Here is a 20,577-nt window from a genome sequence, read left to right as displayed (position 1 = left end):
TCCTTGCTGACCATCCATTTACGCCATTCCTACACTAATCCCAATTCATTCTCCCCGCATTCCCATCAATTCCCACACACCAGGGCCAATTTACAGCGGCCAGTTAACTTGCCTGCCCTCACGTCATTGGGTTGAAGGAGGAGAACCTGGAGGAAACCCATGTGGTCACAGGGAGAACGTGCAAACTCCACACTGACACCACCGGAGGTCAGGATTGAACCTGGGTCACTGAGGCTGCGAGGGAGCGTCTCCATTAGCTGTGCCACTGTGCCAATCCCGGGAATGATTAATATGGGGCGAGCCGGGTTCAATTCCCGCTGCTGTCTGTAAGGAGTTTGTACGTTCTCCCCGTGTCTGCGTGGGTTTCCTCTGGGTGCTCCGGTTTCCTCCCACATTCCAAAGACGTACAGGTTAGGAAGCTGTGGGCATGTTATGTTAGCACCGGAAGCGTGGCGACACTTGCGGGCTGCCCCCAGAACACTCTACGCAAAGATGTATTTCACTGTGTGTTTCGATGTACATGTGACTAATAAAGATATCTTATCTTAAAGTCTTTTACAGAATTTGAGAGGGTAGATATAGTTTCCTCAGGTGTGAGAATTGAGAACCTCTTCCAGGTAGCCATTCTTCATGTGATTGCTTCCAGGCCAGCCCACGTTTACTGCATTAGTGTGCTGTGTTGTCATTCAACAGGCCAGAGCTTTAACCTGGATGTAATAGGACACACTCACTTGCCCAGCAATTGGTCTTTCCAAATTTAGAACATAGAACATTACAGCACAGTACAGGCCCTTTGGCCTACGATGTTGTGCCAACATTTTATCCTGCTCCAAGATCTATCTAACCCTTCCCTCCCACATAGCCCTCCATTTCTCTATCATTCATGTAGCTATCTAAGAGTCTTTTAAATGTCCCTAATGTACCTGCATTATGTCCCTAATGCATCTGTAATAACGTATTTGTGAAAGATGCAGTGGAACTTTATCCAAGTGATTACCCGGGAAGAAAGACGTCATCTGTATGGACAGACGGGAGAAGCCGAGATTGTTCTCATTTGGAGCAGAGATGTTAAATTGAGGTTTGGGTATATAAAATTGTGAAGGAGTTTTCCTGGAGTAAATAAAGAGAGTTCCCATTGGTAAGCAGGGGGTACCTATTTAAGAAAATTGGCAGACGTATTATGCAGAGAATTCCAGAGCAAAGCATAGAATCGTGGCACAGGAGGTGACCACTTGGCACATGGAATCCATGCTGACTCTTTGTTGAGCAGTTCTGCCAGTCTTATTTCTTTTACTTTCTCTGAGGTCCTGCAAATTATTTTCCCTCAAGTTCCTATCCAATTCCCCTTTGAAAGTCCTGATTAACAATGTTTTGTTTATGTGCAATGTTCTGGAGCAAAACCACTGTGTGTGTGTGTGTGTGTGTGTGTGTGTGTGTGTGTGTACAACACAACATTTTCCTCCATGTTCTCCTACACCCGACCTCTGCATCTGTTACCTCTCATTCTGTGACTTCTGGTTTTTGAATATTTACCCTACCTAAACAAGTTACAATGTTGAACACCTCTGTCAGACCTTTGCAACCTTCTTTACTTCAAGAGGAGTGAGTTATTATTAACTGAGTGAGGAATTCATTTACTGAATGGGTGGTGGACGATGATTTATGGGTCACCTTTAAAATGGACTTTGATAAATTTTTCAAAGGAGAGAATTGGTGCAATGAAAAAAGGGGGGACTTTAGACAAATTTGCTAATCTTTCAAAGCCAAAGCCAGAGTAGACCTGTTGAGTTGAATGGTCTCCTGCACCGTAGAATTCAGTGATTCTGTGGAAAAATAAGCTTTTCTTTCTTGGCCAACAGTTGGATCTGTGCTATGTCCTTGAGTGTGGACTGAACATTTCCTTTCTTGGAGCATGTACACTCACCATCACCACTGCCAAACACCCCCACTATCTTTCTCTTTACCCACCCACCCCCCCCCCCTCCCCACCATCCCAAAACCCTGTGACCCGTACCCCAGTGATCTAACCACGTTGACTGAAAAGCTGTAATAGACACCTCAGTGACTGCCCAGAAACATGAGCATTTAATGGTGTAAAATTCCCCAAGGAACTTAACAGCAGAATCAAATTAAATTCAACAGTAACTCATGTTAGATATCAGGTTGTTTTAAGGAATGTCTTCGAGAGGTTATAAAGAGGTGATTCCAAAATTTAAGAGTCTAGGCAGCCAATGGCATGGTTGCCAATGGTGGGATGATGCACATTGAAGTTTTTATCAATTTATCAATTAGGGTAGTGCAGATATCTTGGGATGGGTGAGGCAATGAACAAGCTATGCAATGAATTGAAAATGATCCATATTAAGACTGAGTAGTTGCTGGGCTTGAGGCTCACGTAGGTCAGTGGGCACAGCAGTGATGAGTGGATGTGATTGGTTGTGAGTTCAGATGATGGCAGCAAAGGTCTGGATAGTTCAAAGAGGGTGGAAGATGAGAGACCGGCTAGGGACTCCTTGGAATAGTAGAAGTAAGAAAAGTTATGGATGGGAGTTTCAACAACGAATGAGGAAACACAGATGGGTGATGTTGAGAGTTGGTTTAATAACACAATGGGTATGTAGTCAGTGGTTTATCTTGGTCAGGAAGGTCACTTGGGTTGAACACAGCCTGGTTTGACATTTGTTGGTGACCAGAGAGAGGAAGGAAGAAGCACCTTTGGGAAAGACAGTTAAATTTACCCAAGGACAGTCCATGTTATTAAGACTAACTCTGGATATCCTCAGCACTGGTTGATCAATGGAATTTGAAATCTCCGTTCACAGATTACGTGCAGCAGATCAATCCACTGCATCAATGCTGGAATAAACAGTGCAGATAGAATCCCCCACCTATCTGAGGGCTGAACACCCTCATCAATTCTGCATAGTTTCTCACATCCAACACATTGAACTAACGTTTGAACTAATTAGCATTAATATTGGGAGGATGTCAAGGGTTTATTTATTCAAGGGATGTTGGCTTCGCAGGCTGAGCCAACATTTAATTGCCCATCCCCAGATACCCTTGAAGGTGAGCTGCCTTCTTAAGCCTCTGAAGTACTTGAGGTGTGGTATACCCACAATGCTGTTAGTGAGGGAGTCCAGGATTTTGACTCAGCAACAGTGAAGGAACGGTGATATATTTCCAAGTCAGGATGGCATTTGGCTTTGGATGGCAACTTGCAGGTAGTGGTGTCCCCGGGCTTTTGCTGCCCTTGTCCTTTCTAGCTGGTAGAGGTGGTGGGTTTGGAAGGTGTTGTCTAAGGAGTCTTGGTGAGTTGCTGCAGTGCATCCTGTAGATGGTACAAACTGCTGCTGCTGTGTGTCGGTGGTGGAGTGAGTGAGTGGGTGTGGATGGGGTGCCTGTCAAATGGGCTGCTATGTCCTGGATGGTGTCGTGCTACCTGAGTGTTGAAGCTGCACTGGATATTATATTCAGGACTTGTACATCAGACTGGATTTTTTTAATCAGTTGTTAATAAATAGTTAAACATGATGTGTGCGTATTGCAGGTACAAAAGGAAAGGCGATGTCTGCATTGGTCTTGATCCCAAAAAACAGTGGATTACTTGGGAAGATTCAAACCAACGGAAGAAAAGAGTGAAAAAGAGGGAGGATCGATACTACAGCACATCCAGCCTTCAGCTCCTAAGCATTGACACAGTTCCTGTTCATTGTGAAGATGTTTTACGAGGTAAAACTTCTGGTGTTGCTCCAGCCTCCTTCATACCTGTTCCAGACTGGGAAGAGAGTGACAGTAGATCCTCAGGGGCCATCACCTGGGTCAATCCGCTTGGGATTTATGATGTTTCCACCACTCTGTGGCTACAGGGGAAGGGACAACCGGAGCGGGAAGACAAAGCCCTCGTGCCCATGGACAGCGATGAGAAAGTAAATTCGGCCATGATGGCCAAGGTGGAGAGATTCAACAGGTTGTTGAGAGATGACCCCAGCAATATCCAAACCTGGGTGGAGTTTGTTCATTTTCAGGTGGGTAACGCATGGAAACGGACCTTTCTGTTTAACGTCTGCTGGCCATCAAATACCTATCTATACTCACCCTATTTCCCAGCACTTGCCCCGTACCTTTCTATGCCATGGCGTTTCAAGTGCTCATCTCATTACTACTGTCACATCCAGTTATTTTCGAATCCGCAGGTTCTTTCAGGAGTCCAGGAATGAATTGAAAACAACTTGGTGCTTCACAAAGTTTTATTGGAAAAGTTTAAAACAAAGAAACAGTCACAGAGCACATGGCACTGGCTTTACTACTGGGAGATGAGCCGAGACAAAAGGAACTAAAGATGAGCTCGGGCCATTGGGGGGGGGGGAAGAGAGCGAGAGTGTGATTAACAAAAAATGACACCTTTTATACCTGAGATAAGAGGTACTCCTCAGCTAACAATAGTCCAGTCAGGAAACCAATTAGATACCTGTGGCCAAACCAACCAATGAAAAAACACATAGTCACCTGATGGACAAACCAATAAGCTAGTAAGTGGCCATTCCTTGTGCAGCCACTTGAGGTGTATTTAAACACTATACATGTTTAAAAAAACACTAATGAAAGCAGTCAAATCCAACGTTACTTAAACATAGTAGTACCGCAAGCAGTCTCCGCTTTCTGAATTTGCTTTGTGTCTGGCACTAGGACTGTACCTGTGAACAACCAGCTGTAGTAGCGTTACACTAGCATGCCCACAACTTCCTAGCCCGGACGTCTTTGGAACGTGAAAGGAAACTGGAGCACCCGGAGGAAACCCACATGGCCACAGGGTTTCTGTGTGCAGACTCCACACAGGCAGCACCCAGAGTCGGGATCGAACCCTGATTGCTGAAGCTATCAGGGAGCAGCTCATCTAGCTGCACCACTGTGTGACCAAATCAGGTTTGCCTTCTACTCCACAAGCTGTTCCTGTACAAAGCTTGGGGCAACATGGTTTAGCTATTGGAAACTGCGACCCTCTGTGGGATGAGAAGAGTTGCCCCGGTGCTGAAGCAGGGACTTTATTTCCCGGTCATGACCTTTTGTTAATGCAGGCCAGGGAGAGGTCTCCCATTCCACTGTCTCTGGCTTTTCTGCCTTTGGTTTCGACTGCAAGAATAGAGTAGACAATACATCAAAACAGAGTGCTGCAGTTGTGGTTGTAAACCCCAAGGATGCGTCTTCCAGAATCAAAATGATAGCAAGATCAACCAATCTTGTGGACTTGCCCAGTTGCATCCTTTTATGCATTTATGACTTTGCTGGAAGAGGAATACTTTGCCCTTGTGCAGTTGTCCCCTTGGTTATTGGTGCACATTCTTAGATCTCCTTGCTGGATAACTTACCGGCTCAGTTACTTACGTCCCTTCCCCCACCCTCCTCCTTCCCAGAAGGCAAGAAGCAATTGGTGAGGTGAGAGGCCTCCAGGGAAGCATAGAGTTCTTGAATAACAGGAAGAAGGTTCATTGAACGCAAGGACACGTCCCCAAATGATACTATATGATTACGATAAAAGGAGAAACTAAAAAGCTAATCAGCTATAAGGAGAGGTTGGCTAAACTTGGATTGTTTTCTCTGGAGCATTGAAGGCTGAGGGGAGACCTGATAGAGGTTTATAAGATTATGAGAGACATGGATAGGGTAGAATTATTTTTCCCCAGGGTGGAAATGTCAAATACTAGAGGGCATAGCTTTAAGGTGAGAGGGGGAGAGTTTAAAGGAGATGTGCGCTCCAATTTTCTTTTCCCTCCCACAGAGAGTGGTGGGTGTCTGGAACACACTGCCAGAATTGGTGGTGGAAGCAGATACGAGAGTGGCACTTAAGTGGCATTTAGACAGGCATGTGAACGTGCGGGGAATGGAGCGAAATGGGTCCTGTGCAGGCAGATAGCTTGAGTTTAATTTGGCATTATGGTCAATAATAGACGTGGTGGGCTGAAGGGCCTGTTCCATGCTGTACTGTTGTATAAATATAATCTGAGTGTGATTATTGCCATGGTGCTTTTTCAGTACCATGACAAATGCAAGCTATAGTCTATTGATCAAATTTGCATCTGAATGGTTTCACTGTGTTTTCTGTGGCTAAAAAAATAAAAGCAATGGTGTGATGAACCTTCTCATGAGGTTTCCTCCCTTCCCTTCCTTCCTTCAGGACGATTTAATGCAAGGTCCGAATCCATTCACTGCATCTGCAGGAGAATCTGAGAAAAGGAAGAGATCGCGCCGGATTACCTTGGAGAAGAAGCTGGCCATCTTGGAGCGAGCTATTGAAAGCAACCCCAACCACGCAGAGCTGAAGGTGGCCCGGCTGGAGCTTTGTAAGGAATCTTGGGAACCATCCGAACTGGTCAATGAGTGGAAGAAAGTGGTCTTTCTTCACCCGAATGACACCACTCTATGGCAGAAGTACCTCCTGTTCTGCCAGAGTCAGTTCAGCACCTATTCAACCTCCAAGGTCAATGGCATCTACGGCAAATGTCTGAGCACTCTCGCAGCTGTCCTGGATGGCACCCTTGTGTCTCATCCTGCACTTCCTGACACAGAAGAAGCCATGCTGGGTAAGGGGAAATCTTAATTTGGCTCATGAACTCTAAGCATCAGGAGTACAAAAAAAAACAAACTGCTGGAGGAACTCGGCAGTTTTGGTCGCCCTGCTATCGGAAAGATGTTATTAAACTGGAAAGAATGCAGAAAAGATTTACAGGGATGTTGCCAGGACTCGAGGGACTGTTAGAGATAGAGGTTGGGAAGGCTACGACTTTATTCCTTGGAGCGTGGGAGACTGAGACGTGATCTTATAGAGGTATATAAAATTATGAGGGGCATAGATAGGGTGAATGCACTCAGTCCTTTTTCCCAGGGTTAGGGAATCAAGAACTCAGTTTAAGGTAAGGGGGAGAGATTTAATAGGAATTTGAGGGGCAACTTTTATTTTTACACAGAAGGGGTGGTACGTACATGGAATGATCTGCCAGAGGCAGTGGCTGAGGCAGGTACAATAAAAAAAACTTTTAAAAGACAGTTGGACAGGCACATGGATAGGAAAGGTTGAGAAGGTTATGGGCCAAACATGGAACACGCCCTTCGGCCCACAATGTTGTGCCGATCTAACTAAATTAGTAATCAAATGCCCAACTAAACTAATCCCTTCCACCTAAATATCCATATCCTTACATTTCCTGCACGTTCATGTGCCTGTCTAAGAGCCTCCATTCCCTGCATATTCATGTGTCTATCTAAAAGCCTCTTAAACACCACTATTGTATCTGCTTCCACCACCACCCCTGGCAGCACATTCCAGGCAGCCACCACTCTGTGTAGAAAAAAACTTGCCCTGCACATCTCCTTTGAACTTGCCCCTTCTCACTTTAAATGCATGCCCTCTGGTATTAGACATTTCAACCCTGGGAAAAAGATACCGACTGTCTACTCTGTCTATGCCTCTCATAATCTTACAAACCTCTATCAGATCTCCCATTTGCCCTCTGCTATTCCAGAGAAAACAACCCAAGTTTGTCCAACCTCTCCTTGTAGTGCATGCCCTCTAATCCAGGCAGAATCCTGGTAAACCTCTTCTGCACCCTCTCCAAAGCCTCCACATTCTTCCTGTAATGGGGCGACCAGAACTGAATGCAATACTCCAGATGTGGCCCAACCAGAGTTTTATAAAGCTGCAGCATAACTTCCTGACTCTTGAACTCAGTGCCTTGACTAATAAAGACAAGCATGCCATACGCCACCTTTACTGCCCTGTCAACCTGTGTAGCCACCTTCAGGGAGCTATGAACTTGGACCCCAAGATCCCTCTGCTCATCAGCACTGTTAAGGGTCTTGCCGTTAACAGTGTACTGTCTCTTTACATTTGATCTCCCAAGGTGCAACACTTCACATTTGGCTGGGTTGAACTCCATCTGCCATTTCTCCGCCCACGTTTACAACTGATCTATATCCGGCTGTATCCTTTGCCAGTTCTCCATGCTATCCACAACACCACCAATCTTTGTATCATCTGCAAACTTACTTACCCACCCATGTACATTTTCATCCAGGTCATTTATACACAGCACAAACAGCAGAGGTCCCAGTACGGATCCCTGCGGAATACCACTAGTCACAGACCTCCAGCCAGAGTGAGACCCATCAACCACTACCCTCTGTCTTCTATGGGCAAGCCAATTCTGAATCCAAACGGCCAACTCACCATGGATCTCATGCACCTTAATCTTCTGGATGAGCCTCCAATGAGGGACCTTGTCAAACGCCTCACTAAAATCCATTTAGACAACATCCACAGCTCTACTGATGATGACTTGCTGCTGAGGCTGTTCTGTGGCTTCTCAGCTGACTGATGAGGCCAGTGCGAGACCCGCGGATGGGGCAGGAGTCGTCTGGGGCCCCTGCGGGTGGGTAGTTTGCGAGGTGACGCGCTCCTTCTGCCAGTTGCGCTGGGCTTCTATCTGTTCCCCAAGCATGGGCTCAATTCTCATTGCCATCCCAAGCATCCCTCCTCCATTTTGAGCCAGGAGTGCTGCATATTTTCAAGGGTCCTTTGAAACATCTTTGAATCACTCTCTTTGTTTATCTGGTAACTTGTTCCCATGATAGAGCTCGGGATAGAGTGTCTGTTTTGGGAATCTGGTGTTGGGCAAGCAAGTGTCTTGTCCTGGTCAAAAGAACTGGCTGAGTGTGATTAGGGCCTCAGTGCTGGCAATGTCAGTCTGGAAGAGGACACTGGTGTTTGTTTCTTATCCTCCCAGTGCGTTTGCCTTCCGTCACCAAGCCAATTTTGGATCCAATTAGCAATCTCTTGTGCCTTAACCTTCTGGACCAGCCTACCGTGCGGGACCTTGTCAAATGCCTTACTAAAGTCAATGTAGACAACATCTACCACCTTGGCTTCATCAATCTTCTTAGTTACCTCCTCGATAAACGCAATCAAATTAGTGGGACAGGATTTCCCCTGCACAAACCCTGCTGACTACCCCTGATCAGCCCCTGCCTTTCCAAATGTACATAAATCCTGTCCTTTAGAATTTCCTCCCAACGGTTTCCCTACCACCGATAGAAGGCTCACCTGGCTAATCCCTGGTGCCCTTCTTAAATAAAAAGGAACAACATTCGCTCTCCAGTCTTCTAGTACCTCACCTGTAGCTAATGAAGATGCAACAAATCTCTGTCAGGGCCCCAGCTATCTCCTCCTCTGCTTCCCCTAGCATCCGGGGACAGATCTCAGCCAGCCCTTGGGATTTATGTGTTCCATGACATCTAACGAAGATGTTAGAATGACATGCTCCAGATTATCAACATACTCCTCCCTGAACTCACTATCTTCCACATCCTTCTCCTTGGTGAATGCAGATGAAGAAGTATTAATTTAGGACCTTGCCACATCCCCTGCCTCTACACACAGATTACCTCATTTGATCCCAAAGGGATCCCTGGATACCCTCCCACTTCTGATCTACTTTTAGAAGGTCCAGCTTTAACGCTGCTCTAGACCAATGAGAAGTCAAAGAGGCCATTGACCAATGAGAAGTCAAAGAGGCCATTGGCTAATTTAAAAAAAAGTCCTCGGGAGCGGATGATATTCCCACTGAAGTTCCAAGTGTGGAACTACCATTGTAAATTCACAGCCCCGTTGTCCACATCTGGGAAAAGGAGGATATGCCAGAGGATCTGAGTCATTGCGATGGAGACCATCTTCAAGAGAGGTGACAAGTCTGACTGCGATAAGATAAGATTTCTTTATTAGTCACACGTACATCGAAACACACAATGAAATGCATCTTTTTTGCATAGTGTTCTGGGGGCAGCCCGCAAGTGTCACCACGCTTCCGCCGCCAACATAGCATGCCCACAACTTCCTAACCTGTATGTCTTTTGGAATGTGGGAGGAAACCGGAGCACCCGGAAGAAACTCACGCAGACACGGGGAGAATGTACAAATTCCTTACAGGCAGTGGCCGGAATTGAACCCAGGTCACTGGCACTGTAAAGCGTTATGCTAAGCACTACACTACCGTGCTCAGTGTAATATTTCAATTAAATTAAAGTTCCTAATCTTTCTTAGACTGGCAAAGACTTGCTGCAAGCCGCAAAGTTAACTTGTGGATCAGGCCTCGTGCTTGCCCAGTGAGCAGTCGAGACAAGTGGACCAGGGAGCCTCAAGCTTGATTCAGTTCCCCTCTGCTTAAGTGAGCTCTCCGTGCCCCTGAGCAGGGAAGGAAAACTCAGCCAAGATCCCCGTTGCAAAGGGAAAAGGAAGGGGGGAAGGAACAGAAGTACTTTTTGTTGTAATAGAGTAAACGATGCAGCCAATTTGCAGAAGGAAGATCCCTTAAACAGCACCACTGTACATAACTAGTGCTCTTCCTAAGTTATGGTGTGAACTTCAAATAGTTGTGGCTGAGTTGTGGATAAGATGGACAAAATTGCAGAAAAATAACAATGGCTTTTTTAACTGCAATTATTTGCAAAAGGCGCATCCTTTTATGCAGTGTAAACAGTTTAAATGATATCACTTTGTAATGTTTAAGTCATGCCTGTGAACTGTTCTTATCGTTGGTTATCCAGTCCACACCTCCAGGTGCACTGTATTTCACTGCTTCAGTCTGAAGCATTGGTGGTCGTGACTTTTGGCTCCATTGTTACTAAACTCTGGAATTCTTATCTGGCCCTACTCCTTGTGGGGTGGAGGGGATATCCCCTTACACCAAATATTTGCTCATCCATCTGAACCTTATGTGGTTCAGCTTTGAATTTTGTATGCACCTGATGTTATGAAAGATGCTACATAAATTCAAGATGATGTTGTGTCATGATTTACCTACCATCTGGAACAATGTCTCAAATCATTTCATTGTGCTATCATCCTGCCTTTATCGCCTTCATGTACAACTCGCACAGTGATTTTGCTTTTCCTATTTCCACCCTTTTCTGTCTACTGCTTCTCATCCTCCTTAATGTAGCCCCCACCCTGCTCCAGACATACCATCTGTAGTGTTGGCTTTCACGTTTGCATAAAGTGCCATTGAAGAAATAAAAGACTGGGAAATTTTTTTTGGCATTTGTAACACATTTCTACATGCATGGTGAGAGCATTCTGTCTGGTTGCATCACCGCTTGGTATGGAGGCTCCAATGCGCAGGATCGCAAGAGGCTGCAGAGGATTGCAGACTCAGCCAGCTCCATCACGGGCACAACCCTCCCCACCACCGAGGACATCTTCAAGAGGTAGTGCCTCAAGAAAGTGGCATCTATCGTTAAGGGCCCTCACCATCCAGGACACGCCCTCTTCATGTTACCACCATCATGGAGGAGGTACAGGAGTCTGAAGACCCACACTGAACATCTTTTAGGAACAGCTTCTTCCCCTCCGCCATCAGATTTCTGAACAATCCATGACCCCATGAACACTACCTCGTTATTCCTCTTTTGCACTATTTATTTCTGTAACTTATAGTAATTTTTATGTCTTGCACTGTACTGCTGCCGCAAAACAACACATTTCACGACTTTTGTCAGTGATAATAAACCTGATTCTGATTCTTAAATGAAACTGCATTCATGAATGAAACTAACTGCTTTGCTCTCCTTTCACAGCAATTTTCCTGCAGCAGTGCCATTTCTTGCGACAGGCTGGCCATTCAGAAAAAGCCATTGCCCTTTTCCAGGCCCTCATCGACTTCACCTTCTTCAAGCCGGACAGCATTGCTGGGCTGACAACTAAGGCACAGGTAAAGGTGGCTCCTCTTCATCAAGCTCCTGAATTCACCAATAGTTTCATGTATTACGCAGTAAATGGCATCAGATAACTCGGTCGCTGAATGCACCTGTCTGGTCTGGCACCCTGCCGCACAGATCTTGTTCTCCGGTTGCATCTCTCAGCAGAGATATTTTGGTGATTTGTCATCACTATCTCTGGACTAAGAAGGGGGATAATTCAACTCAAAATCTCATTACTGGATGCTGTCCTATGGCTTAAGATGGATCAATCTCTTCTTTATCATCTCGCCCTTTTGCAACTGTCCCTCGAGGTAAGGCTAGTGCCTTCAGGAAGGGAAAGGATAAAGGGCAATATTGCCCAAAGGACGAGCTTAACACAAGTGCCATCAATTTAGTCAAGGCAATTCTTTTGTTTTAATCAGCAGCTGTGGTTAAAAAAGAAACCACAAACCAACTCTTCATTGTTGCTCATGCACATCACATGCCCTTTATACCGAGGCAGAATTTATCACCAGGCTGGCCTTTTGTGTACTTGGATTTGCTCTGTAAATGCCACGGTTAGTGTAACTGCTAAAGTGCATGGGCAGCTGTAAAGCCGTATTTATTACTTCTGACAGGAATGCCTTGCAATGGAGATCTAAGCGCCATTTGCAAAGGTTAGTTATTTTATAATTGTCTAATGTAGTCTGAATATTTCTGATTCAGTCCTGTGAAACGCCTTGAGACCTTTTGCTGGCATGAAGGGTGCTGTTTGAGTGGAACAACAGTTATTGTTGAATATTTGGCATGTTGGTTTTTACATTTTTGGGTCTTTAACCCTTGATTGTTTTAGTTTACCCTATTGTAATTCAGATGGACTCTCAATCCTACACCCCCCCAAGCCCTGTGTATCCTTGACTTGGATGAGGTAAGGTCGAAGGAGTGCTCCAGGGAGCTAAACCTATTTGGTAGTGTTTGTTATTAGACTAGATCAACCCACCATGTGATCTTGGATATTACAATTTGTAAAGCTGAAAATCATATACAGTGCAGCTCTATAAAACTCTGGTTGGACCACACTTAGAGTACTGTGTCCAGTTCTGGTCGTCTCATTATAGGAAGGATGTGGAAGCGTTGGAAAGGGTGCAGAGGAGATTTACCAGGATGCTGCCTGGTTTAGAGAGTATGCATTATGAGGAGAGACTAAGGGAGCTAGGGCTTTACTCTTTGGAGAGGAGGATGATGAGAGGAGACATGATAGAGGTGTACAAAATATCAGGAGGAATAGATAGAGTGGACAGCCAGCGCCTCTTTCCCAAGACACCAATGCTCGATACAAGAGGAAATGGCTTTAAAGTAATGGGTGGGAAGTTCTAGATAGATAACAGAGGAAGGTTTTTTACCCAGAGGGTGGTTGGGGCATGGAATGCGCTGCCTGGGGCGGTGGTGGAGGCAGGTACATTGGTCAAATTCAAGAGATTACTAGATAAGCATATGGAGGAATTTAAAATAGAGGGATATGTGGGAGGAAGGGGTTAGATAGTGTTAGGCGAGGTTTAAAGGTCAGCACAACATTGTGGGCTGAAGGGCCTGTATTGTGCTGTACTGTTCTATGTTCTATAATGTGTTTTAAGGCTTGAGTTATCATGAGAGGCTGGATAGGCTGGGCCTTTTATCCCTGGAGCCTCAGAGGCCGAGGGGTGACCTGTATAGAGGTTTATAAAACCATGAGGGGCATAGATAAGGTGGATGGTCACAGTATTTTTCATTGTAGGGGAATCTAAAACTAGAGGGCACAGGTTTAAGGTGAGACGGGAAAGATTTAAAAGGGACCTGATGGGAAACCTTTTCACATAGAGGGTGGAGGGGATTAGGAACGAGCTATCAGAGGCGAGTACAATCACAATGTCTAAAAGACATTTGGACAGATACATGGTTAGAAAAGCTTTCGAGGGATATGGGCCCAATGCCGGCACATAGGACTACCTGAGGTAGACATCTTGGTCAGCATGGACGAGTTGGGCCGAAGGGCCTGTATAACTCTGACTCAATGTGGAAAAATTTAAATTGTGAACGTATCTATAATTTAATTGTTGTTATAGTAGCTCCATATTTAATCTAAAAAGAATTTGCCTATCTGCAGTCATATCACACTAATAATTTCACACTTTGACACTAATTTCATAATCCTGGGATATGTAAAGCATTTGCAGCATAGTTCCTGTTGTAACCACAGCTGATGTCCCCCCAAAACAGCAAACTGTGTCATTGATGTTTTATAAGGGATGAAAATACGGCGGGATACTGCGGAGAACTCCTGTAGTCTTTGCAGGGACAGTGCAGTGGGATCATTCACTTCTACCCGAGAACCACAAGAAGCAGGGCTGCTGGTGGAGTTCTCCAGCCCCTTTCCCCATAATTAGCACCTTTGATTAGTTTCTCTCCTATCTCCCATTTTGCTAACTCCAAACTCACCTTGTCCATGAGCTGCACAGGTTGACTCTGTGGTTAAGAAGGCATATGGTGTATTGTCCTTCATCAATCGTGGAATTGACTTCAGGAGCCAAGAGGTAATGTTGCAGCTATATGGGACCCTGGTCAGACCCCACTTGGAGTACCGTGCTCAGTTCTGGTCGCCTCACTACAGGAAAGATGTGGAAGCCATAGAAAGGGTGCAGAGGAGATTTGCAAGGATGTTGCCTGGATTGGGGAGCATTCCTTATGAAAACAGGTTGAGGGAACTCGGCCTTTTCTCCTTGGAGCGACGGAGGATGAGGGGGGGACCCGATAGAGGTGTATAAGATGATGAGAGGCATTGATCGTGTGCATAGTCTGAGGCTTTTCCCCAGGGCTGAAATGGTTGCCGCAAGAGGACATAGGTTTAAGATGCAGGGGAGTAGGTATAGAGGAGATGTCAGGTAAGTTTTTTACTCAGAGAGTGGTGAGTGTGTGGAATGGGCTGCCGGCAACGGTGGTGGAGGCGGATACGATAGGGTCATTTAAGAGACTTTTGGATAGGTACATGGAACTGAGTAAAATAAGAGGGCTATGGTTATGTCTAGTAATTTCTAAGGTAGGGACATGTTCGGCACAACTTTGTGGGCCGATGGGCCTGAATTGTGCTGTAGGTTTTCTATGTTTCTAACCAGCTCCTGCTGATTTGAATTTGATATTCCACTCAACTGCTGAGAATGCAGCTTCTTGCTTTTCCCTACACACAGGCTAATACAGTTAACCCTTCTCTCTCATTGGACACTTTTTTAAACCAACCCTCCCTCCTCTCCAGCCAGTCACCACCATTTCCAAATCTGCGGCCACCCCTGACCCCGCATGTTCCATCGCCAGCCTCCCAATTCTTCCTGAAACCATGCCCTTTTTAGTTTGAATGCCTCCAATCGTGCTTTCCCCTCCGCTGCTTTACCGCAGTGCCTCTCACCAGAGTCGCTTGTGTTGTGCTGTGCCAGCACAACAAATGTAATTGATGCCTGTGCTTCCCGGCTTGTCTGTGGCCTTTCAGACAATTGACCGTACTTCAAAAGCGCTTGCCGAGCACTTGTCTGTTTCTGTCCTTGCCTGGAAACAATGCGATAGATTCATATGCTCTTACCATCTCACAGCTTAGAATGAGGCCATTCAGCCCAGCGAGTCAATGCCAGATCTCAAAACAATTTTCCATTTTTTTTCCTCTGTAACTTGTTCTCTGACACATACCCATTAATTCCCCTCTGATTCTCCTACAACCCAACACACGAGTTAATTTCTAGTAGCCAACTATCTTACCAACGAGCACGTCTTTATGATGTGGGAGGAAACCGGAGCACCCGGAAGAAATGCACTGTGTCACAGGGAGAACATGCAAACTCCACACACATAGAACCGGAGGACAGAATCGAACCAGGTCGCTGGAGCTGAGAGGCAGCAGCACCACCTGCTGCGCCAACTTGGCTGGAAGTAACGGACACTGCACGTGCTAAAGATTGGAAGTACAGGCGAGAAATACTCGGCAGCACGTGAAGAGAAAAGTAAGAAATCAGGAGAGATTGAATGGCACCAATTGTGGTGGTGCCAGCTCAGAGTGCAGGAGATATGGTTATCTAACCAGTGTGGCCGGAAAATTACTGGTCTTAGAACGTAGAACAGTACAGAACAGGAACAGGCCCTTCGGCCCTTGATGCTGTGCCAGACCAATTAATCTTGTCATTAAATGCCTAACTAAACTAATCCCTTCTGCCAACACAATGCCCATATCCCTCCATTCCCGGCACATTCATGTGCCTACCTAAGAGCCTCTTAAATGCTGCTTTCGTTATTGCACCATGCTGGAGGCAAATATAGTCTTGGCACCTAAGAACGGTCTTGGCTGTTCTTCCTGGTGTTTACCATGGTCTGTCCATGGCACTCTCCTATTTTATATCAACATAGTTGCCCCTTGGCAGCAGCATCAGAAAACACGATGGCGTTTCCACGTTTGTGCTCGTGTCACACACGTTTACCTCATCACTGCCTCCTTCGACCCCTCCACTGTCTCTGAATTGGAAGTGTTTGCCTGATGTTGGTGATTGGCTGAGCCGGCTAAGAGACGGGATAACCAAAGGCTTTGTCTTCAGTCCTTGTCACAAACTCTGTTCCCCAGCCACCAACTCCACCCCTTTCCTCAGCCACTCTATGAGAGTGACCCAATCTCAGAGTGAGACTTGCCCCAGATCTGAGCTCTAGCTATCTTGTGCATGTGGAAATAAGACTATCTACTCACAATGTCACGCAACTTTTCCCTGCCTCATCTGGCCTCTCTGAAGCCCTTGTCCAAATCTTTGTTAACGAGCCTCGACTGTTTCAATGTGCTGCTGGTCATTGTGTTCACCATAACTCTGCTGTCTACACCCTCCCTTGCACCGTCCCATTCACCAACCACCCCTGTGATTGCTAATCAGCATCGACTCGTGCTTGAAAGTTCTCTTGTTTTGCACCTCTCTCCATTGCTTTCAAGTCTTTCCAGCAGTTTTTAGCCCTTGGATCAACTGCGCTCCTATAATTCCAGCTTCTTGCTCATCCTCCTGTCTGTTTCTGTTGCCAGCCATGTCCTCGGATGCCAAACGCCTATGTTCTGGAGTTCCCTTCCTGCATTATTATCCTCTGTGCTGCTTTCCCATTGATCATACAAATTTATTTCACCAAAGGACTTTCAAACTGTTGAGTCCATGCTGGCTGAGAAAGAGACATTTGGCCTAATCTTACTTTCCAGCTGTCACTGTTAAGCCTCTTTAAGAGGCTCCTTAATAGCTTTTGGTCACCTTTCCTAGTACCTCCTAATGTGATTGGTGTCATTTTTGTAGGTGGCTTAGAGTCTTTTCATTACGTTAAATGAGCAATAAAGGATTTTTTTATGTGCTCCCCACAGCTGAGGCCAATGGTTGACCACTGAGTTGGATGTGCTATCCCTCAGACATATTTTTAAATGCCCCCAATGAGCATATGATATTGAGAGATGACCCTAAGGAGACACAACAGTCTTTTATCAATCCTCATTAGACATTCCTGGATATCTGCAGTGCAGTGCAGTGCCAGCTGTCTGTTAGCACGTAACGTGCATGACAGGCTGTCAACAAGAGTGTACCCAGGAGTATTTTGAAGCCTAAAGATAAGGAAGAATTAAAAACGTTTTGTTTTTAAATGCTAGTTTTGACAAAATGCAAGTACTGGAAAAGGCCAGTTGGTTAAGAGGTGGATGGGGAGTGCCCCCAAGTGGTTGAATAGTTTTACAAGAGAACGTTCTCTGCAGAATTTAAAGCAGTTAAGATGTCTTAATGAGTAGAGCTGGAAGCAGTGGGCACTCTTTATGTCCACCAACGCCATGGCTGTTAGATTGCTTTGTATGAAAGAAGTCTTCCTTCAGTAAAATAGACTCTGCTGGGAGTTCTGATGTAAGGTCATCAGTGTGAAACGTAAGCAACACACAAAACGCTGGAGGAACTCAGCGGGTCAGGCAGCACCTGTGGAGGGACATAGACGTTTTGAGTGAAGACCCTTCATCCGGACTGAAAGATAGAGGAGCAGCCGGTCTGAAAAGGTGCCGGGAAGGGGTGGAGCAAGAGCTGACAGGCGATAGGTGGATTCAGCTGAGGAGGGATGATAGGTACATGGGGAAGGGGAGAGTGGGAATAGCACCAGAAGCTGGGAGGTGATAGGTGGAGGCGACAAAGGGCTGATGGAATCTGATGGGAGAGGCAGGCGGAGCGTGGAATCAAAGGAGGTGGGGAGGGCGGATGGGAACAGTGGGAGAGGGGAACCAGTGGGAGGAGTGTGTGGGTGACGGGCAGATGGAGAGTCATACAGCACAGAAAGAGACCCTTCGGCTCAATGGTCCATGCAGACCAAATGCCTATCTAAGCTAATCCCATTTTCCTGAGTTTAGCCTATAGGGGGTGAAGGAAGGGAAAGAAACGGGTGATGTGGGGCTGGGGTGAGTGGAGGACGAACTGGGTAGATCAGGAGGAGAGAGAAAAGGGACAGGTCAGGAGTTTACTGGAATTTTGAGAATTTAATGTTCATGCCTCTGGGTTGCAGACAACCCAGGTGGAATGTGTGGTGCTGTTCCTCTAGTTTGCATTTAGCCTCACTCCGGCATTAGAGGAGGCCGAGGACAGATGTTGATGTGGGAACGAGGTGGAGAATTAAAATGGCCGGCAGCCGGGAGGTCCAGATGGCAATGGCGGACGGAGCGCAGATGCTCGGTGAAGCGCTGTCCCAGTTTGCGTCTGGTCTCACTGATGTAGAGGAGGCCACGTCAGGAGCACTGGATGACCGGAAGCATTAAATCAGTTTCCCTCTCCATAGATGCTGCCTGGCCTACTGATTATTTCTAGCACCTTCTGGTTTTATTTCTGCTGAGAGATCTGTGCACTGATCATCCCAATGGATTATCCTGAACTTGTAGTGCTCAGGAATTCCATTTGTTCCAGATATGAAGAAAAGGATATTGGTGTCCATTCATACAGCTCCTTTAATTGAGGAAGTTATCCCACGACAATTCAACAGTGAGTTGCAGAAGGAAATACCAATCTTTGTGAAAGAGGTAGATTGTAAGGGGTGCTTTAAAAGAAGAAATAGAAAAGTGAAAAGGTTTAGGGAGGATTTGCCAGGGTACAGGCTGGAGGTATGGCTGCCATTTGCAGAACAATTAAGTGCTCAAATTCAGAAGCAGAGGGACATGCATCTTGGAGGCACATTGTAGCCTTCTGGACTTGATATTAACTCTCTAACTTCAGCGAACTTGATTTCTGCCTGTGTCAGTCGTCCATCTGTGACTTTGGCTCAGCTTGTTATGGATTTTCACAGACTTTGGAGGGTTGGTTGAGGTTGCAGAGATTTGGAGGGTGAAGCCATTAGAAGATCAGCAGAATAAGGCAGAGAATTTTAAACTTGAGGCACAGCAGCACCAGGAACCTATGATCACAGGCTGGGTGAAGGGGTTGGTGTGAAATGGGCAGTGGGGTTTTGGATATGTGAACTAGTCTCGGGTGGAAGTAACAAAGGCATTAGTTCAATAAGTTTTGTGTCCTTCAGTGTGTTTGTACCTATCAAAGGATTTCTATTTTAAATAGATTATTTAATAAGCATACCTTTTCAAATTAAATATATTTATCAATGTCCAAACAGATCGGTGGCTGGATATTTTGGCTTGGTGGTGGTAATCTCACCTCTGTCAGAAGGCCTTGGTTTCAAATTCCACTTCAAAGACTTGAGTCATAGAGTTATACAGCACAGAAACAGGCCCTTTGGCTCAACTCGTCTGTGCCGACCAAGGTGCCTTCCTCAGCTCGTCCCATTTGCCTGCATTTGGCCCACATCCCTCTAAACCTTTCAAATGTAATTGTGCCTGCCTCTCCCACTTCCTCTGGCAGCTCGTTCCATATACCCACCACCCTCTGGGTAGAAAAACCTGCCCCTCGGGTCCCTTTCCCCTCTCAGCCTAAACCTATACCCTCTAGTTTTAGACTCTCCTACCCCAGGAAAAAGACTGTGACCATTCACCTTACCTATGCCCCTCGTGATTTTGTATAGCTCTATAAGGTCACCCCTCAGACTCGTACACTGTACAGAAAACATCCCCAGTCTGTCCAATCCCTCCTTATAACTCAAGCTGCAATCCCAGTAACATCCCTGTGAATCTTTTCTGCACCTTTTCTGGCTTAATGATGTCCTTCCTGTAGCCGGGCGACCAGGACTGCGCACAACTCTCCAAATGCAGTCTCACCAATGTATTGTACAGCTGTAACATGACGTCCCAACTCCTCTACTCACTGCCTCCACCGATCAAGGCAAGCATGCCATACGCCTTCTTCACCAACCTGTCCACCTGTGTTGCCACTTTCAGAGAACTAAGTACTTGTATCCCGCGGTCTCTCTGTTCCACAACAGTCTCCAAGGCCCTGCCATTTACTGTGCAAGTCCTGCCCTGGTTTAACTTCACACTTACCTGAGTTAATTTCCATCTGCCATTCCTTGGCCCACTTTCCCAGTTGATCTAGATCCTGTTGTAATCATAGATAACCTTTTTTCATTGTCCAGTATACCACAATTTTGTTGTCATCTGCAAACTTACTAACCATGCCACCTGCATTCTCTAGTTGGACCACACTTAGACTACTGTGTTCAGCTCTGGTCGCCGCATTATAGGAAGGATGTGGAGGCGTTGGAGAGGGTGCAGAGGAGATTTACCAGGATGCTGCCTGGATTAGAGCGTATGGAATATGAGGAGAGGCTTAAGGTGCTAGGGCTTTATTCACTGGAGACATGATAGAGGTATATAAAATACTGAGAGGAATAGATAGAGTAGACAGCCAGCGCCTC

At 46.0% G+C, this 20,577-nt stretch overlaps 1 protein-coding gene across 1 annotated transcript in view; it reads left to right on the top strand.

Annotated features, from left to right (window-relative positions):
- Positions 1-20,577, top strand: part of nrde2 (NRDE-2, necessary for RNA interference, domain containing) — a 71,522-nt gene that overhangs the window by 20,286 nt on the left and 30,659 nt on the right. Inside the window, exons 5-7 of the mRNA XM_052013445.1 lie at positions 3,551-4,028; positions 6,176-6,581; positions 11,626-11,759. Of these exons, the coding sequence (XP_051869405.1) occupies positions 3,551-4,028; positions 6,176-6,581; positions 11,626-11,759 (1,018 nt within the window). The remainder of the gene's footprint in view (positions 1-3,550; positions 4,029-6,175; positions 6,582-11,625; positions 11,760-20,577) is intronic.

Source organism: Pristis pectinata, chromosome 1 (genome assembly GCF_009764475.1).
Source record: "Pristis pectinata isolate sPriPec2 chromosome 1, sPriPec2.1.pri, whole genome shotgun sequence".
In the NCBI taxonomy this organism is placed as follows: Eukaryota; Metazoa; Chordata; class Chondrichthyes; order Rhinopristiformes; family Pristidae; genus Pristis; species Pristis pectinata.
Note: the sequence above shows the minus strand (reverse complement) of the source record. Positions and strands in the feature narration are given on the sequence as shown.